This window comes from Phoca vitulina, unplaced genomic scaffold (assembly GCF_004348235.1).
Source record: "Phoca vitulina isolate PV1807 unplaced genomic scaffold, GSC_HSeal_1.0 scaffold1, whole genome shotgun sequence".
Lineage (NCBI taxonomy): Eukaryota > Metazoa > Chordata > Mammalia > Carnivora > Phocidae > Phoca > Phoca vitulina.
The window spans coordinates 35736070-35756703 of NW_022589704.1; the positions used below are offsets into that span (position 1 = coordinate 35736070).

Here is a 20634-nt window from a genome sequence, read left to right on the forward strand (position 1 = left end):
TCATTGGTTGGTTTTTCAAAGTTGTTAGCTGTTGCAGTATCTTCCTGGGTGGGTAGGAACAATTTTGACAGGAAAAATATGCTGCACTGGGATGGCACTGGACTGCAGTCCAGCCATCCTCTGCTGCTCTGCACCCTACAGATTAACCCAGGTGGCCTTCTCTCTCTCTCTCTAGGGCTGGTTGTGCGAACTGCTCCGCTGGAAGGAGAACCCCAGCCCAGAGAACCGCACCCTCTGGGAGAACCTCTGTACCATCCGTCGCTTCCTGAACCTTCCCCAGCATGAGAGGGATGTGATCTATGAGGAAGAGTCGAGACATCACCACAGTGAGCGCATGCAGCATGTGGTCCAGCTTCCCCCTGAGCCAGTGCAGGTCAGCATCCCCTTCTTCCCCTAACCTGGGCAGGGCGCTTGGTGCCAGCAACTGTCAGGGTCAAAGGGGGACACCACACCGCCTCCCATTGAAAGGTTTTTCTCATATGGTAAAGATATGAACCGTTGTGCATAACTATGCACCAGATTAGTCTGTTGAATGTCTCCAAGGACAGAGGCCCCTGTTCTCATAGTGGGTACAGCGTATGTGTGTATGTGTATGTGCGTGTGTGCACACACGTGCACATGCTCATACATGGAGAAAAATGAGTGAGAAGTCGAATCCAAAGGCAGCTGCTTTCCTGAGTGTGTTTTACTTGTGGGACTGTGAAGCCAGAACACTTGTGGAGAATTAAACCTCCCAGTCAGAAAACACAGTTCATAGTTTCCACCATTTTCTAAAGAAAAAACTCTGAAGTAGCTAATAAATTAATCTAAAAATCTCTCAAGGAAAGTTTGACTAGGCTGAGGAAAAGAAATATTCACATGAGCTAGAGAATACCATTGAACTCAACTGGACTTTGAGAGAAATTATGATAGATTCTTAGAATTTTAAGATGAGTTTTTGCTGTTTTTGGTTTCCTCTCTTTTAGAAATCTGTGTTCATTTACGTTGCATGTTTTATTTGGTTAGTATTTGCTCTCATTGAGAGAAATAATATTTCTTTCTAAAAACAATTGAGTTTAGCTCCTGAGTCTTGCAGCAGTCTAAAATCAGTGATCTTCAGGAAGAAATATTAACTACGCTAATACCCCAAATTTTGACCCCTTAGAGTTTGCCCATAAATTTTTGGATAGGTTTTGAGATTTGTCCTACTGTCCAATACCAGCAGTCCCAACTCCCACCAAAGAGGACCTTGCAGGGCTTCTGTCTGACCCTCCTTTTGTGTAGCAAGAAGGAAACAGGAATGCGTGCATGTGTGCATGTGGATGAAGAATGGAAGGAAGATTAGAATGAAGGAAGGGTGGGGTGCATTTCTTGATCAAGATATCAAAGGAGACGGTGGTGAAGGACTTGGCAAAATGTTCTACCCTGAGGTTTCCTCGTCTCCTTTCACCTCGATCTCATCCCACATGCCTGGGGGAGAAGCCAGAAGTCAACGGGTCCATTATATCACTTATCGTCCAAATACTGACATCTCAGTCAGTGCCTTCATGCTGTCATTGGTCAGTTTCCAAAGTCACAGAGTGAATTGCCCAAATGATTAGACTGATGAATTCATACAGCTAGAAGCAGTCTCTTAATATAGTCACAGTGAACTCAGAGCAGGTGGGTGATAAGAGTGTACAGCTAAGTGGTGGAGCCCCCTGTCCTGGGCCTGGACTCGTGGTAGGGACAACCCCTTCCCCGGACGTGAGCCCCAGGGCTTACCCTTCATGACCCACCTTCCCCCTTTCATCTCCTGTCCTTTCCTGGCTGGGGCCTCATCCAAACACCTACAGATAATTAGACAAACATGCTAAGAGCAGTGTTTTTCAGATTTTGAGATTTAGTAGAAATTAAAGAGGGAGCTAATACAGGTGTATCGACCTTTTCTTTTGGAGAATACATTGATTTGAAAAATTCAAGGGAAGCTCCAATTTATTATCCATATCATTTCATAAAACAAAATACTCTTTAATATCAACAAATTAATGAAAAGGATAGCCTCAGACAAAAGATCTTACAAACTATATAAACTCAGGCATATGAAAAATTCGCTGTCACCCTTATTTTTCTTGTTTTGATGTGAAATAGTCAAAACTTCTGTGTTGAAGCAACACAGGCCGAGAACTAGCTTCAGGGAACCACCAACTTTGTATGGACTTTTCATTCACGGTCCATTTTAGTTCAGCCTAGCTGAAGTGGAAATAGAATGGGAGTGAAAAACTGATTTATTGTAGACATTTAGAGCATCCAGTTTTTATCACAAGATGATGACAAAGTTGGAAATGTAGAGAAGTTTGAGATAAAATACTAAAACCATTATAATTAAGGACTTCCCTTCATTTAGATGATGGTTCCTATACATTTCTTTCTCCATTCTTCGTCCAGAAGTTCTTGTCTCTATGAGGTTCCTATGTTTAGGTAGCTAAGAGGATATTCAATATATAATATTCTAACTGACCAGTTTGAGTAAAGTAAATCATAGAAGCAGACCAGCAATTGATTTATGGGTTTTATTATCTTTTATGTTAGTATGTCAGAAGTGGAGTGTGCTAACAATATTTAATGGCTAAGAAAGAGTCAGCCTGTAATTTTCCTTTTTCAGTTTTAAGCACTTCGTGGCTATTAACATTAGCTTCTGATATCACTAAGAGAATTCACTTATTTTATAAAAGGTTATTCCTATCACTCAGATCTTAGCCAAAGAGTTTACAAATAAGGTAATTTTCTCTACATTGACTTTGCCTTAGCCATTGACCTTGATCCCATAAATACTGTGAAATTCTTCAATATGTTACTTTTTTTTTTTTACATTGTGCCAGTTTCTCAGTGACACTGCTTTGAAATGCTGCATTTGTTTGTCAGCAAAATACAAAACTTTGGGTTAATTTTATAGTATAGTCATGATATGAAAAGGGAAGAAAAATAAATGGAACTAGCTGGCAGAACTCTTGAGATTGGAGACTACCGTTGGCACAGCCTCTGTGACTTGGGGAGGACTGTATTTTAATAAAAGATCCCAAACTACTAAAAAATGTCTATAATTGTGCGAAAGTTAAGTCACTGGACTCCGGGTTAGGATTCATTTGTGCCCTTATATCGGCTAAAATTTTAGGAAGATGCAATTATTTACATGTTGTAGGAATTTTATGTAGGGTAATACTAGTTTGGTGTTATTACATTTTGTCTAGTTAGGCAGAAAATGCACCATTATCAAGTTGTTAAGTAGAGTTGAAATCAGTGATTATGAAGAGCTTCTGATATATGTAGCATATTGTAAATCATGCAGAAGTCCACTCCATTTGTGGTTATGGAAGGGTGCCATTTAAATTTCTTTAAGTAGTTAGGGTATACTATTCCTCAGTTTTTCTTATATGGTAAAGATATGAACTGTTGTGCATAACTATGCACCAGATTAGTCTGTCGAATTAGGCCCCCACTGATGTACTAGATAAAGGAAGGAGCATCACAGCACCCCTGCCCCATTCAGTGTTTTCTGTGATGTGAGAAGTCCCTTAGAATCTGAGCCTCTTTCCTTAAGGAAGAGAGGAAATTTTTCCTGCCATTTGTTTGCAAATAGTTTACATATTGATAGTGTTACATTGCCTGCAGTTGTGTTTCTTTTTTTTAAGCCACAAAGGGTTTTATTTTTTTTTTTTTTAAGATTTTATTTATTTATTTGACAGAGAGAGAGACAGCGAGAGAGGGAACACAAGCAGGGGGAGTGGGAGAGGGAGAAGCAGGCTTCCCGCCGAGCAGGGAGCCCGATGCGGGGCTGGATCCCAGGAACCTGAGATCATGACCTGAGCCAAAGGCAGTCGCTTAACCGACTGAGCTACCTAGGCGCCCCAAGCCACAAAGGATTTTAAAAATTAAAGCCCACCCTTCAAAATGAGGAGATCTGACATCAAATCCCAATTTTGTGTAACAATGCAGAAAATCAGATATGACCCCCTCGTCCACATGGCTGGAGCTGATACTCAGTATTTACCATCCTGCTGCAAGATCCCCATTGCCCACCCTGTAGATGTGCACACACATCCTGTCCATTTCATTCATTTAGACCTTGTTGTGTTGTTCTTCCCCTCAAGGGCTGCCTGGCCCCGTGACTCCAGCTCTACACCCGAAGATGCCTTTGCCCATGGTTCTGATTTCTTCCATGGTCGCCATTATGTGCCATTTATTTTTATAATTCTAATACGTAACAGCATCTTTTACATGCTTACTGAGAGATGCATGTTTGATGGACTGTCCCTTCAGAGATGAAGCTAGGTTATAGTTGAGACAAATTTAGGCTTGGGGCCACTGAGAGGTGCTATCAGCCCTAAGACACTGTGGTCCGGGAAGAGTGAGGTGTTTCCTCCTTAGGAATAATCGAGACCTCTCCAGGTGAGGCCCGACTTTGATGTCATATTGAGTTACCTGCTCTCTCCAGTTTTCTTTCCAGTATTCTAAGTCTCTTTAGAAACTCTCATCGAAATCCCTGCTGTGTAGGCACACCTGGCTGGCTCAGTCTGGAGCATGTGACTCTTGATCTCAGGGTCATGAGTTCGAGCCCCACAGTGGGTGTAGAGATTACTTAAAAAAAAAAAAAATCCCTGCTGTATAGAAGGTGACTTTCCAGGCTCTGAACATATTATAAACTAGATCCATCTTTACCATGGCCCTCAGTGGGGGTAATATTGCCTTAGGGAGTGAAAATGGATTCTTGGGGAGCATAAACGTCTCACTTTACAATGGTTTGTGGCCTTTCAAAGGGACACGGTACATGAAGAGATATTCAGTATCTCTGGTATTAAAATTTAATGAAGCAAGGGAGATGATTAGGGGGGAAAATGCCTAAAAAGTTTCCTTCCAAGGTTGATAATGAAAAAATAAATACTGATGTACATAATGTTTTTAGTCCTTGTATAGATAGCACAAAGAAGGCCAACATAGGTGAGATGACATGGGAAACTAAAACATTCCATGAAAAAGATGAAATAAATTCCACTTTTTCATGCCAGAAGGTCAGAGACAAAATTATTTCTCATGGTCATAGTGATTTTCCCCCCTAGTGGTTATTACGACCTGAGGCCCTATAGTGAATGGATATCCTCAACTTAAAATCAAAACTAGTTAACTCAGGGTATTCATTATTACCAACTCCATTTTACAGTTGGAAAGACTGGAGCAGAGACATTGAGCCTTGCTTGAAGCCAGAATCGCCGCTGAATGAAAACACAGGCATGTCTGGCGTCCAGTCTTTCCTCTGAACACACTCCCCTTTTAATGCAGAGAGAAGAAAGGACATTGCTCATGCTATGACTAGGTCACTGAGTGGGGTTGATTGGGGAGCATTTGCCAAATTGTTCCTGTCTGTGTCGTTTGTGCTTTATTGCTTTATTATATTTCCACCACAGTGTTTCCATGGCTTATTTTGTAAGTTCAGGAATTCTGAGCTTGCTGCTGTGTGGTTTCCTGACAAGTACTTGTTTTAAAATTCCATACCGTACACTGAGTAAGAATGTGAGACCTGGTGGGTGACAGCTGACACCAGCATTGTACCTCTGCTCGTCTGGATCGCTGCCCACTCCAGGGAATCTCAGCATTTTCAAAGCCAACAATTCCTTGTCATTGGTATCAACCAGTGGTTCTCAACCAGGGGTGACTTTGCCCTTCATGGGAAATTTGGCAGTGTCTGGAGACATTTTCAGTTATTATAACTTGGAGATGCTACTGGTATCTGCTGGGTGAGGGCCAGGAATGCTACCATATAGGCTGCAGTGCACAAGACAGCCCCCTAAAAAAAATGACCTGTCAACAATGTTAATAATGCTGAAGTAGAGACACTCTGGAGTAGAAATACCATTAACTGCCTAGCAGCGTAAGATTTAAAAAAAAAAAAAAAATTATAAGTACATATGAGGCTGATTCTGTTTTTCCTATATAAAATTTGGGAATAATAATAACAATGAGGATGATGATGGTGTTGGTGATGGTCTTGTTGGTCTTCTTCCTTGGCAGCAGTTAGCCTTTTTGGGTACGAGGCTCTCAAAATGTGAGATTTTTATATGTCTTATCTTCTTTAAACCCTATGAAAAACCAAATAGGAGGGTGGTTTTTTATATATTCTCACATGTGAAAAACTGAAGCCTAGAGAAGTAACCTGCTCCAAGTGAGACCTTAAATGCACATCTGTGTATCTCTAGAGTCTGATTTTTATCTGTGTGCTGGAAAGAACTGCCCACGAGCAGCTAGCATTCCCTGAACACTTACTATTAGCTGTCTGGTGCTATGCAAAGCTGTTTATGCACGTCATTTAATTTGTAATCATTCTACTGAATAGATTTAGTTTTGTGAGCTTTCTTCTTTACAGGATACTTAGCGCAGTGAAACCTATAACTTACTGGTGTGATGTCAGAGAACTGATGTGACTGAACTTGCCACTTTTCATTAAGCTTTTTTTGAGATAGCTTTAAAATGTGACTCACTGCTAATGTTTAAGCATACTTGAAACCTATCTTTAAGCTGTGCGAATATCAATCACGCCTTTCTACTCCGTCTATAGGGGCCATATCTTGCTTTCTGAATTTGCTTCCAAAAGAACAACTTCTAAGAAAATAAATAGGCTAATTAATCAATTAGGGATGTTTGCAAATCTCTAACCAGGTTACTGGAATTTCTCCCCTCTTGGGCTCATTACAAGCTCCTATTCAAAGTGTGCTGTCTAAGGTCACTCTAGAGTGTTGAAACCCTATTCTAGTCCTGAGGAGAGATGCAAATGAACACTTCATTTTTAATAACATATTGCAGCAGCTGGTTTATAAGTAAGTCCTCACTTGGGAAAACTTTGAGAGTCCCTGACCATCCATGAGGAGCCACACTAGCTTTTTTCATATTAACATTAGGTCATCCTGCGTGTATTTATTCAACTTGAAGAACAGTCTTCATTTCTAATGTTATCAGTCAGCTTTTCACCATGTTCAAAGTTTTCAATTTGTCATTCAGGAATAAAGACGTTTGGAGGTCATTTGCAACCATTTTTTTTTTTTTTTTCAAAGTCTAGAAGAAAGGACATTTCCATCTTGGGACTATTTTTTCCAAAATATAGTGAACAGGTTTTTTTCAATGATGATGTCAGAAAGTTGAAGGAGCTCATTAAGAGTAGCTAAACTAGTAGATTAGACATTAACTATGGCTTTGTTCTTTTCTAGAGATTTAGGCAAGTTGCTTGCCTACATTTTAAAAGTTTCTTAAAGTTTTGGCGGTTTTGTTTTTTGTTTTATTTTGTTTTGTTATTGCAAGGCAGGAATTCCAGCTTAACTATTAGAGCTATGTTAAGGGAAATGGAGAGTGATTGAACTTCCTGAAAATTCGGATGTGGGACTATGAATATGGTTAGGTTTCTCTAAACCTGGAACTGGGAATTCAGCATTCATGGAAATTCATGGGTTCATCCTCTCCTTTGCTAACCTTGATGTAACATACCTCTTCCCCACGTCAGAATCCTTCTGTTAGCAAGCTTTTCTTCCCATCATCATCTAATTTATCATTTATATCTTTGTCTATCATATAACTTCTGTTTACTACTCGTAGTTTCTTTGAATTATAATCCTTCCCCCTCAAAACCTTGACTGGCCTATGACCTCTGCTCTACTTCATGACTTTTTTCTATGCCTTTATCAAATCCAGCTTCTTTTTCCCACTCTGTATTTACTACTACTTTAAATTTTTATAACAGGATAATTGACTGGTCCACCTCATCCTCATGAAGGCAAACTGTCTTGAAATTTAATTTCCAGTCAGTCATGTGAATGCTTAATTTAGAAGGCACTGCATTTTAAAAGAAGAACTCCGTTGGGGAGAATGTTAGAATAAACTCAAGAAGAATGGGAAGTAGAAAGTTAATACTGGCTATAGACCATCTGCAGGTAACTTGTGAATGGGCTGCCCTTGGGCCAGAAAGTTAGAGCCTTTTAGTAGATCATGGCTCCTATAACCCTGCATTTATCAGGGTAGATGGTTGCAGGGATGATTAACAGGTCTCATATAAAATTCTCATATCAAAGGAGATTTATATGACTTTTTAAATGTGAAATGCTATAGACATATAAGGAGTAGGAAACAAATGCCTAAGATTGATTTTAAGCTCTCTATATATCCAAAGTATTATGCCTTTTTATTTTATTGCAGTTTTTCTTACATTTATCATGTCCTTCCTTCCATGTATTCAGGCACTGTGCTATAGATACTGATAGAAATTAAACTTAAAATTTTATAGTAATGTGGGTCTGCCTATTTATTTCTTTAAAGTGGGTTCAACAATTTACTAGGCTTACAATTTTAATAATTGGAATTAGCTTATTGCTTCTCATTCCTCATAGGGTTGTCCTAGTGTTTTTGCCAAGCAGAGCTCTCCCTATGAGTGGCCGAACTTTAATAACACACCACCTTCCAAATTAACCGTTCAGGGTTAGCCCTTGGTTGGACATGAACTGGGTTCCACTTCTTCCAGTCTTTTCCTGCCCTGTGGGAACATAGAGAACCTTGATTTCTTCAGCAGCTTGCTCTTCTGTAATTGCTATGTTTCTTTAAATAATAGCCTAATTTTGATATTTTGCATTTTCAAGAGGCGGCACAGTCCCTTCAGCTCATGCTGTCGGTTACTGACACACTGCTCATTTCTTTTAGGTCCTAACACTGAATAGAAGGCACTTGGCCTAACACTGCTCAATAGGTAAGGCGAAGAGAAGGGATTAGCTGTGTCATTTCTGTTGGTACAAATGCTCCTCATTGATACAAGTGTCTGCAATACCCAGTGTTCAGAAACCACTAATGTAAATTATCTTCCTTTGTGTCCGTTTGTTCAAGTTTTGAGGACAGGAGGATTCTCCTTGTACACATTGTCAGTCTTTTTCCTTCTGCTGATACTAAGTGAAACCAGGTATAAGACAAAACCTTTAGCACCTTGGCCTTTTCTTGATGTTCCGATAGGAAAATAAGACTAAAGATAGTACTTTTGAACATGAAGCTTAGTTGTCTTAAAAATATTGCTATGGAATTTGTTAGGGGATGTTCTTGCTACTCTACTAACCAACTCATTGTAGCTATTTTTTCCTCCCTCCTCTTTTCCTTCCTACCCCCCCTTTTTTTCTTTTCAATAATCTGAAATATATATATATTTTTTAATCTGAAAGAACAGGGGGCAATGGCTAATTTCGTGAAGGGGCAAACTGGTCAAATATGAGCAGTGTGGAGCAAATTGAAAAAGGAGACAAAATAAATAGACTAAGATAGTGCATTAGAATGCACCCCTCCCCCCCAAAAAAACAACAATAAACTTAAGCTAATATTAAGGCATTTGTGGATATTGATGTGTCATTGTTCTAATCAAGGGCCTCGCTACACTTCCTCTGTGAGAAGGAAAATACATTCCTTTATACTTGTATAGATATCTAGTCAAGTCTGGCTTTTGGTAAAGATGATTAAAATTGATTGATAAAACTGTTTTCAGGCCTCAAGTTACAGACATGATTGAGAAGGCTGGCTATTTTTATTCTCATACTTTTACTTACTTATTTAACAATTATTTGTTTAGCACCTTCAGCATGCCAGGTATTAATTCTAGGCAGCACATGTACAACAGTGAATAAAACATAATACATTTTGCACATATATTGAGCAGTTTTCTCCTTCACTCAGAATTGTGTTTTTTAAAACAGATTTCATTTTCCCTCTGGCTACCTTACCTTAATCTAGAATTCAGACTATGATTTAGTGGAATCCATAGTTTCTGTTTCTTTCTCTGATGCTTGGGTGCCATCTCTGATTTTTCAAGCTGTTTCCCGAATATACTGGATAATATCTTTAAAACATGTTGAGCTTCCCAGAGAGATGATATTACCTTTAAAAAATGGCTTTTTGAAAGTATCAAAACAAACAGACTTTCTGAATATCGTCTAGAGTCTGGAGTGATGTACATAGTTCTAGAAAGAATTACTTATGTAAATTACTGATTGAATGGCATATTAAAATGTGGTTTTGGTAAAACACAAATGGATGATAAATATGTCCACTCCACCTTACTTTCTCCCTGACCACACAGACAGGCACTCGTTTTTTTGCCCCGGTCATGTCCATTCTCTCCCCCCGGGGTACTTCTCCAAGTAGCAACCCTATTACTTAGCAGTGGGGTGTAGGCTAATTCATTGTTGTATTCGAACCAAGTCTTTCAGTGAACCCACCTGGCTCACTGGGCATGTGTTGATAAAGCTGTGGTCCTCGGAGGGTGAGGTGTCTCTTAACAGTGAGCTATTGTGACAGAAAAACACATGCTGTTCTAGGGCCATGGAAGCCTGCTTCACATTTTCTCCTTAAATTTTATCCCAGAGTATTTGTCATTCATACATAATTGTTGGTTTGAAACGTATTCATCATTTTCACGGAGGAAACAGGTAGGAACATCTACAGAGAGGGATAAAATGGATAAAATTCTCATCATTTGACTGGTCAGAGCAAGGGTGCTAATTTCACATACTTTGATTTGGGCCTAGTCCCTCAAACAAGTTCGTAAATCTGGGAGTTGGTTGCAGCTGAAACAGCGTATGTGGGTGGCTTGGAAAGCCCAGTCCCAGTTGCCTTCTTAAAGAGGTAAGAAGCTTCATGCTGGGAAGCAGATGGAACTGACAAACTTGACCCACAGGTACATACTAATGCAGCCATTTTTATAAGATTTTGAACTGCCTAGTTAAAAAATATTTTGATAGAAAGTAAAATATCCAAATGAAAGATCTCTTTTAACCTCCTTTTCTTCCTTTCTTAAACATAAGTGATACAAATTGTCATGTTGCTTATTCAAGTCAATTGAAAGGATAGCTCTGCCAGGAGCTTCAAGAGTGTGGACAAAGAGGAGGGGGCATTGGGTCTTCAGAAGGTCTGGGGTGAATTCCAGGGCCAGCACCGGACTTGGAGCTCTGGGGTCTTGCAGAGGCCACTTAAGTTTTCTGGAAACAGTGATAACCCCAAATCTTTAGGATTATTTGAGGTTTACATGAGAAAGTGATTGCACCTGAGAAGAAATAATGGTATCTGAGCTCTATTAGTATGAACAGTACTACTCAGTGAAACAGTTCTACTCTGAAGAGTTCAGAGTTGAACCAAGGATAGCGTCAGCGTATAATTCTATAGCAAAACCTGAGAGTGTGCTTTGCCTCTATTGTGTGCGTGTTGTACAATTGTTTTGAGACAGATTGAGAAACTCCGAGCTGTGTGGTTTTATCTGAGCTTTCTATATTTCCAAGTTCTTTTAAAAGTTATTATTCTAGAGGAGTGGCCGTGTTGGCTGCTACCCGTTGGAGCCAGGGTGGGAGGACGGCCTGTCGCGCCGCGAGGGGTGCCGCCTCGGAAGGGCAGAGGCTGAAGTGTCCCATGCTCGCTGTGCATCAAAAATTATTAAAACAACAACAACAAAAAGTCAGTATAAGTTACTTGAAAGTAAGTGAGACCTTTTCTTCTCAGCTATGAATAAAATCCCTTTAGGGCATAAAAAATGCCATTGGATATTACAAAAGCAAATTGGTACTTTTTTTTTTTTTAAGCTTAAAAAAGCAAAAAGACCACTCACCTTCTGTATAATCTCTGGGAGTTCTGCTGTCCTTCTTGCAACCTTCTTAAAAGATGTGTGAAGATGCCATGCAGTGATGATGTTTGAGTTTCTCTGGTGTAGTGTTAAGTATGCATCTGACACATCAGCAGCTCTGTACTGGCCTCCGATGGACTCACACAGGGGGAAATAAATTTTCTCTGATCTTGAGTTGCTTAGAGGCCAGCAGGGAAATGAATATAGACTTTTGCAGAGCAGGCTATGTAGTGATATGTTGAGCAAAGATGTGAAATTCACTAAGATCTTAGCACACTCTTTAATGGGTCCTCCATATTGCAAATGATAATGGGTGGTTTTCATGTAAGTGACTCAGTTCCTGGTATCACTACCTGCACTTCTATCTCTTTCCCTCATATGCAAGTAAACAAGAATGCAAGCATAGATGAATAGTGTCATTGTAGAAGGAATGTAGAATCAACTCTAATTTACCAAAAGCAAAACAAAAGACAAAAAGTAAAACACTTGCAAATTTTGCTATTGATGGTGACAAATTATTTGAAGTGCAGGTCACAACAGATGCATAAATGATGGTTCTGTGATTGAAAGACACAGGGCTAAGGACTTGATAAAAAGTACAACCATTTGATTTTAATTTTGGAAAATTGTGATGTTTTCTTACATAATGGTTGAAACAAACATAAATACTTTTTTTTGAAAGGAAGGCCTTCTGGTTATAATTTTTTTTTAAGATTTTATTTATTTATTTATTTATTTATTTATTTATTTAATTTATTTATTTGGCAGAGAGAGAGCAGGAGAGCACAAGCAGTGGGAGCAGCAGAGAGAGAGGGAGAAACAGGCCCCCTGTCGAGCAGGGAGCCTGATGCGGGGCTCAATCCCAGGACCCTGGGATCATGACCTGAGCCGAAGGCAGTCGCTTAACCAACTGAGCCACCCAGGCGCCCCTGATAATAATTTTTTAAAAACACGTTTAAAATAGATGATTGGGATTTGCTTAAATCCAAGTGTAGTATGACGTAAAAAGTTCTCAAATACTTAAAATTTTACTGTATGTGTTTGTTACCCACCCCCCCCAAGACTTTCTGGTCACTATTTCAGGAGTTAGAAAATCTTGCAAAGAATAAACTACTACTTTATTTTTTATTTTTTTTAAAGATTTTGTTTATTTATTTGACAGAGAGAGAGGGAACACAAGCAGGGGGAGTGGGAGAGGGAGAAGCAGGCCTCCCGCTGAGCAGGGAGCCCAATGCGGGGCTCGATCCCAGGACCCTGGGATCATGACCCGAGCCGAAGGCAGACGCTTAACAACTGAGCCACCTAGGCGTCCCTAAACTACTACTTTCTATCTCTATTTTTAAACAACCATTCTGATAAAATAAGAAAAAGGAAGATATGGTAAAGAAAAGGGCCCCAAAAGTGACATAGACTCTAGTCACTAGGACTGAGCATGTGACTTTGGATGATGGGTTTTATCCCTTAGTTTCCTTCTACTGTTTTGTAAACTGTTACAACATGGGTTAGATGATCTCAAAGACTCTTTCTATCTGAAACACTCATTCCGTGAGTTGGTTTATCTATTTCTGATTCACGTTTTGAGTATTTTAATGAAAATGTAAAAAACAAACAAAAGCAAAACCACATTGCTTCTGGGAGGTTCACATGGATTTTGGGGAAACAAATCAGCAACAAAAGAACAGGTGATGCACACCTTATATCAGCTCAGAAAGATCCAGTTGATTTTCTTATGATTCATGGTTATGACAATTGCAAGAGAAAGCCAGCCACTGAGTTTTAAACTATTGTAACCAAACCTACCTACTGTGGCTTCTCAGCTGTTTCTGTTTAGTGTGGAAATCTAATGTGGCTGAAAACTACCGCTGATTTTTATTAAGTTGAAGTCTGGAACTTCCCCTTGTAATGATAGAAAAGCACACTTTCAATTAAAGGAAAACTGCCAAAGTTCTGAAATTCATTTATTTTATTATTACTCAGTTTAACCCTAGAAATGGGAGAGCAAGCAAACTGGATAGATTTGACAGTTCTAAGGTCATAAGTTCAATTTCCTCACAAGTTGTTTCTAGATCCAATTCACTGCAAGTCATATAACCCTTCACCTTTTGATATGGGGTCTTTTATCGAATTGTGTATCACATGAGGGTCATCCTAATCACTTTGGGGCGAGGAAAATGACAGGTAAGTCAGGCCAGGCAAAGGAATTCCAGTGAGCAAGTCTGGGAGGCAGAGGAGGATGGGTATCACTTTCTATAGCAGACTCAGGGTGCGCTGGAGTAAACTTAAACTGGCTAGCAGGCACTGATTGTTAAATTTTCAGGAATTTTGAGAGGCAGTTGTTATACCCTTAGTAGAATGGAACTGGCCATGGTGGGATTATTCACACGACGAAAATTGGCAAATGATCCAATTGGGGTTTTTTTCTCTAGAGAGCCAGTTGCTACACATTTACCAGGCACAACACGGAAAAGACTCCAGTTTAACTTTTTTTTTTTTTAAAGCCCTGTGGATATCCATATATTTATTTTTCATAAAGACATGCCAAAAACCATTGTGTGAAAGAAAGGTGTTTCCAGAACTGAATGGCTTTTGGTAGTATACAGCTCACTTAATCACCCAGATATAGAAAACAGTTTATTTAAGCGGTCATTGTTTCTACTCTTTCCCCTTCATACTCTCCTTTAGTTTAAATTTATGTTTTTGTATTCAAGGAAGTTTGTATTTCTTTGTGTATATAATATTCAGGGCTAACTAGAGTATCTGGTTACACTCATTTTGCAGATTCAGAACCATGTAGAATGATGAGTTCCTAGTCTGATTTCGTAGTGCTGAGCACCCAACAGGTTTGAGGTAGAAAAAAGGACAAGTTACTTTAACACAGTTACTTTCTAAGATCTGATAAATTGAATCCTTTATTTCACAATGAGAATTCACTTGTTTTTTAAAAGGTACCCTAATCTTAGGGTCAACCATTTCTATGTAAGGCATGATTTAAGGATATCCTTCTGAGAGAAATCCTCATTTGAGTTTGTGCATGGGACACGAAAGCCTCCCAAAAAGGTAAAGCTAAAATAGTTAAATGGGTGTGCTGTACGTTAATGCAATCACTTACTTAGTAATGAAAGGAGGGGGGCGCCTGGGTGGCTCAGTTGGTTAGGCGACTGCCTTCGGCTCAGGTCATGATCCTGGAGTCCTGGGATCGAGTCCCGCATCGGGCTCCCTGCTCAGCGGGGAGTCTGCTTCTCCCTCTGACCCTCCCCCCTCTCATGCTCTCTCTATCTCATTCTCTCTCTCAAAAAAATAAATAAAATCTAAAAAAAAAAAAAAAAAAATGAAAGGAGGGAAGCAAATTGATGAATTCTTTGGCTTGTAAAACATAATCTGGATCAAATGCACCGATATGTTCTATCAGTTGATGATTCTTTCATATATCTTCATATTAGAACCACTGATGTACCAGGGGAGAAGAAGTTTTCTTGTCATTTTATTTGCAATTGCTTTCGAGCTCCTAGAACAGACATATTAGAGATGGCATGCTGTGCTTGGATGATCTCTACATACTTGTGTGTATGAAGCAGGGTTGTACAGGACACTGTGAACATGGACGAGCATCTGTGCTCTGTGTTGCCGTTACTCACATATAGAATGTGTATGGAATCAGTTCCTATTTTATGTCATATTCATCTGCATTTGCAGCATTTCAAAGACTAGTCTGAAACATCTTGGCACAGATGGGAAAAGCAGAGTTTCTTTATAAGCTCCAGAACTACAAAGACACAGATCTAACATATGATATTAATAAATAGCTTGAATTGGGGGGGCGGGGATTAAAAATCAGATTATTTATTTAGAAAGTTGAAAGTCTTCATTTGTGATCATTACTCTGCTCTTGAAAGGAAATAGGTGCTGGGTTTTTTGTTTTGTTTTTTTCTCCCATCCTCACGTTTCCCTTCTCCCCCTTCCTCATGTTTTGAATTAAAATCTAAGGACGGACCGAAAGAGTGTATATATAACTGCAAGAAGGATGTGGTAAATCATGGCAGTGGTTTGTGATCTCACAGACATGTTGGTGTCAGGAACTAAAGACCAAAGGCGAATCCTTAGCTTCCAATGGATTTACTTGAAATCCCTCACCCTTGTAGCATATCATGGATAATAGCATATCATGGATAATTACATTTTTACAAACGGTAGAGAAAATCATTTTGACACACACAGTATTTTCCAGCCAGACCAGCTTTCCAATCTTGTACAGCTTTCATGCATTAAGGCTCATATTTTCTTTGTTTAGTTTTAAAATATTATCATTAATAATAGGTTTGTTCTGTGGTCAGCCTCTGAATAGAAGACACTGAGGAAGACCCCTTTTTCCCTATTGCCCGAAGTCAAACATTTGATACCTTTTCCTTTGTAGAAGTTTGTGCTACTCATGTTTTTCATTAAGAAAGTTATGGCAACCAAATTTTCATGGAGATTTTTAGGAGCTTTGGTCATTTTTCAGCTTATAGCTATGTGTAATAGAATGAATTATGTTTAGTGGCAAATCACTGAAAAGAAAAAAAAAACAGAAAAAAGTCATAGAAGAAATACTGTCATCGATTTCTTTGGCACTGTTATGCAGTGGAGTGAATTCTGACTGGATAAACCTGGAAAAGGTCATCCGCATTAGCCGTTCAGCTGCATCAGAATTCCAGAGAAGGGAAAAAATTGGGGGACAATATTTTCTTAACCCTTTCCGATCAAATGTGGTATTTAATTTTGAAAATGAAATTAATTCCCCCGAGGCCTTTGAAACTTTAATAATACACAATAAATAAAATCATATCTAATAACTCAATGGTTTCATCTGGCACCATCATCATCTCCTAGATGTACTGCAACTGCGGAAACATAAATACTTGCAGGCCTCGAGCGCCCAGTTTCTATTTGCTAAATAAACTTGGCTTGCTTTAAATTCCTCTGTGTGTAGTCATTAATACAATCCACTTTGACAGCATTTAATTAAAGTGCTTTTCTCTATTAAATTCATTAAAAGTCCTCCCCCCCCCCCCCCCCACCGCCCCCATGTATAACTGCTTTCCAGATGCTGAGTGGCAGGGACCTATGAGCCTCACTTTAAATAACTTCTCATTTCTCTTTGTAAAGTGTTTATTACATTCAATTTAGAAACTGTTAAATATGGCTTAGAAAGAAAGTCGGATTCTAGGACATGGTTGCCATCCCTTTAGCAATTCTTTGAAAAACAAATGTTAGTTTAACTCATCTGAATAAGCATTTATTATCTGAATATTTTTCTTATAGTCTGTCAACACTCCTAGGCATTTAAGCTGAGAGGTAATAAAGATATGATTTTTCTGTCAGGGTTGGGGAATTTGCATTAGTTCTAAGCAGGGTACTTGGCTTGAATATCTTTGCCTGCAGATTCAGGGGGAGTGAGCGTAACACTCCAGTATTAATAGATTATTGACAGTTTAATGTCTTGGCACCTACTTAGCCCATGCAGTATAATAACCAAGAAGCTGTCTGATATGAAAGCAGTCAATAGCATTTTCAATCAAAACCTTTCAGTTAATTGCTGGTTGACCTTAGAGATTTCCTTTAGGCAATGCCGTCTGTAGTTTAGACCAAAAGGACCGTATTGATTTGTAGAGTTTATTCAGAGATGATTGTTTAATACCCATTGCTCCAGTATATGCAGTAAATTTTGCCTTTTCTGTGTCTACCAAATGAATTGTCTTTTTGGCAGTGCTTTTCACAAATGTTCCCTTTACCAGCTCCACTTTGAAAATACCTCATTAAATCTGTTCTCTTCTCAGAAATAGAAAGTTGGGAATCTTGAGGGAACACATGATCAAGTGTTTTAATACGGTAATAGAATTTTCATACAATTTTTTGTTCAGTCTGGCATTACAGTTCCAACAGAGAGCCTGACAAAGCTAATGACGATCCTTTCAGTAAGGGTGGTCCTGTAATACCTCGTACACGCTGCACCTGACAACACAAACATTCTCTAATGCCGTGTGCTTGCTGGTCTCCGTCAGTGCCAGCGTGCTGGCTTCTGCTTAGCATCTAGATTTTCTGTACTTCCATGATTTATTTAGTTTTAGTTGAATATTTTTAAAAACAAATTTTAACAAAATCTAAATGAGCTACTTCCATGATTTATTTAGTTTTAGTTGAATATTTTTTAAAACAAACTTTAACAAAATCTAAATGAGCTACCAAGGCAGGTAGGAAACAGCAAAGGCAGTTCCTGGTCCTAACTTTAAACCATTTTGCCTTACTTTGGATTGTGTGGTGTTAGAACTACAGAGATTGAATCAAAGTGGGGACAAAAATAGAGATTTTGAATTAACTTTGTTACTTTTCTTTTTTTGTGGGTTCTTCACACGTGGGTTGATATCATTCATTATACTCCAAAGATAATCATTTTTGGTGTTTAATATTTGTTTTAGAAAAGACCTATAGTGCTTTCCGTAGCATTTTGTAGATAGGCAACAGTCTTTCACATTTCTCGGTTGGGAGCCATTTTGTCTCAGGCTTTTCTTAGGATACAGATGATCCATTTTAAAGCAAATATATCTAGTTTTTGTATATTCTTTTTTAAAGGTTCCCTTTCTTTGTCTTATATGGATTCTGTCATTGTTATTTGCTGTTTTGCTATTTTGTCTCCAGCAACTTTTTTTTGTCATAGAAACTGCTGTAGGCCTTTTGAGCTCTGTTGAGAGTAGAAATATTTCTACAGACTGGGGAGGGGGAGAGTGAAGCAAACTGATGAATGTATCAGTTTTTATCCCTGAGAACAGTAACCCCCTAAAGGTATATCTCTGAACGCTAGCCGATTTGGGGGGAAATTAAAGAACTGCGTGAGCCCCTGTGTGGTATTGTTAGCCATGCAAAGTGTATATGTGAATTTAACATGTTACTACAAACTGTTGTAATTCAAATCTTGCCAGTAATAAGTGTATTTTGTAATGAGCACGTATGTGAACTCACCTCTTCTCCCCTTAGAGCTATTAGATGTGTTCTAAATTTTAAGAGGACTTTTGGTTTGTAGCATATGGCTACTACCAATACAGAAGAATTCTGGAAATTTTAGGATAAACTGCTCACTTGAAACATAGTACCTGAACCCTGTGCTGCGTGGAGATGAATGTAACACAGAATCTACCGCTAAGGAGCACACAGATTCATGGAGAAACAGGTATGAGGACAGGTGACTGCAATATAGTATGTAAGTACAGAGACAGAAAAGCGTAAAAGTGGGACATGTTTGCCCATAACCTGGTGAGCAGGAGGACCCAGAAGGCTTCCAGGAAGTAGTGCCACTGGGGTCCCTTACAGAATTCCTCATTAGAGGAGCTTTCTGGGTAAAGGAGACAGCAGAAGTGAGGGCGCAGAGGTCAGAGGGACAAAACAGCATGAGGGTGGGGCTCCAGCTTTAGAGCACTGCCCAAAAGGCAGGGGTTGAAGAACAAGGACAGGAACAGGGACAAAAGCTACAGTCAGGTCTCAGGGCCTTCTTGGATATGCGAGAGACCTTGACCCATCTTAAGGCCACTGAAGGCCTTTGGCAAGATGCTCTGTTGGCCATGGCAGGAGGCCTGTTGGGAGGAAGTTGTAGTAATTCAGACAAGAGAGATTATCAAGGACAGAATAACAGTAATGGGGTACATAGGGAAAAGGGAAAAATTAATCCAAGGACTGTTTAAGAGCAGTAATCAGCAGCACATGGGATTGACTAGATGTGGAGTTTCAGATGAGGGGGAAGAGTCAGCAAGAACTCTCAGATCGTGGCTGGGGCAAGTTGGGTTGAGGAGGTCTCAGGGCACCAGCTGAGAGCATTAATGATTAATTCCCTGTTAATGTTATTTATAAGTATGTTTTGTACTGAGTTTTCAGCTATTAAAGTAAGCCCCCCCCCCCCAAGCAAATTCATATTTGAAAGTATAATGACTTGACAGTTCTAGTGTCTAAAGACCTACACAGGGTAAGCAAATAGGCTTGAAAGGCCAAGGCGATGTGGCACAGAGGGTAAGGATGCTGCGTGACTGGCCTCTTGGAAATAGAATGGGTCATCCACAGCTCGGAGACTGGAATCTTTCTTGTGGGAAAAGGAATTGCCGATCTAGTTACTTCACCCCTGGGAATTAGGAACTGAGATTTTTCTTCCCAGTGACCATCCTTGGTGCTCTGGGAGCAGCTTTATTTTTTTGAGGAAACCACTGTCTAAATAAGAGTGCCTGGTCCTGTCTGCTTTCCACCTCTCACCCCGTGTACTTACCACAGAGCTCAGAAGCAAAGGTTTCCCCCTACTTGGTTTCAGTTAGGAAGATCATTCATGTGGAGGATGTAAAACCAGTGTCCGCATAATGAATTACAAGTGGTTTAGAATTTAAAAGGGTACTCTAGAATTAACCTTTGGGGAGTTTTACCTCACATCATTTAATTTTTCCATATTCTTTTTCTCTTGAAAGAAAATAATACCAAAGAAATCCAGTCTCTGATGAAATTAAATGAAGTTGAAAACTAACGGTTGTGTTTGATAAGCTCTCACTTGACACCTTTTCATTGGTAAACCACAAGGAATCTTCCCTAGAGATCCATGGCCTTTACCTCACAGTCTGAGGAGAAAACCCCTCTTTGATGATTTGACTTTGTTTACCCAGTTTGGACTTTAGGGTATAATAAACCATAATATGTCAGTGGTGTGGTAATGCTAGATATTTTGTCTTTTACCAGAATGGTTGATTATAATGCACTGCTTAAGATTTGCTTTCTATAAAAGGAATATTTGTACTTTTATGTGTTTGATTCACACAGTACAGTTTTCTCAAGTCCTGTTATTAAGTGGTTACATCCAGAAAGCGAAAAATATGCTGAGGTAGTATTTTATTGGCGAACATCTAATATTTTCACTAACCATAACTGTCAGATTGTTCTGACTTCTGAGTGCCCCAACTGTAAAAATTATACAGAAAATGTGGCCTATCATGGGA

At 39.3% G+C, this 20634-nt stretch overlaps 1 protein-coding gene across 7 annotated transcripts in view; it reads left to right on the forward strand.

Moving 5' to 3' along the window:
* The window catches only part of SATB2 (SATB homeobox 2), a 192993-nt gene that overhangs the window by 154190 nt on the left and 18169 nt on the right, over window positions 1-20634 (forward strand). For all 7 annotated transcript variants that reach the window (XM_032405335.1, XM_032405346.1, XM_032405319.1 and 4 more), the window contains one exon: window positions 176-373. In XM_032405335.1, the coding sequence (XP_032261226.1) occupies window positions 176-373 (198 nt within the window). The remainder of the gene's footprint in view (window positions 1-175; window positions 374-20634) is intronic.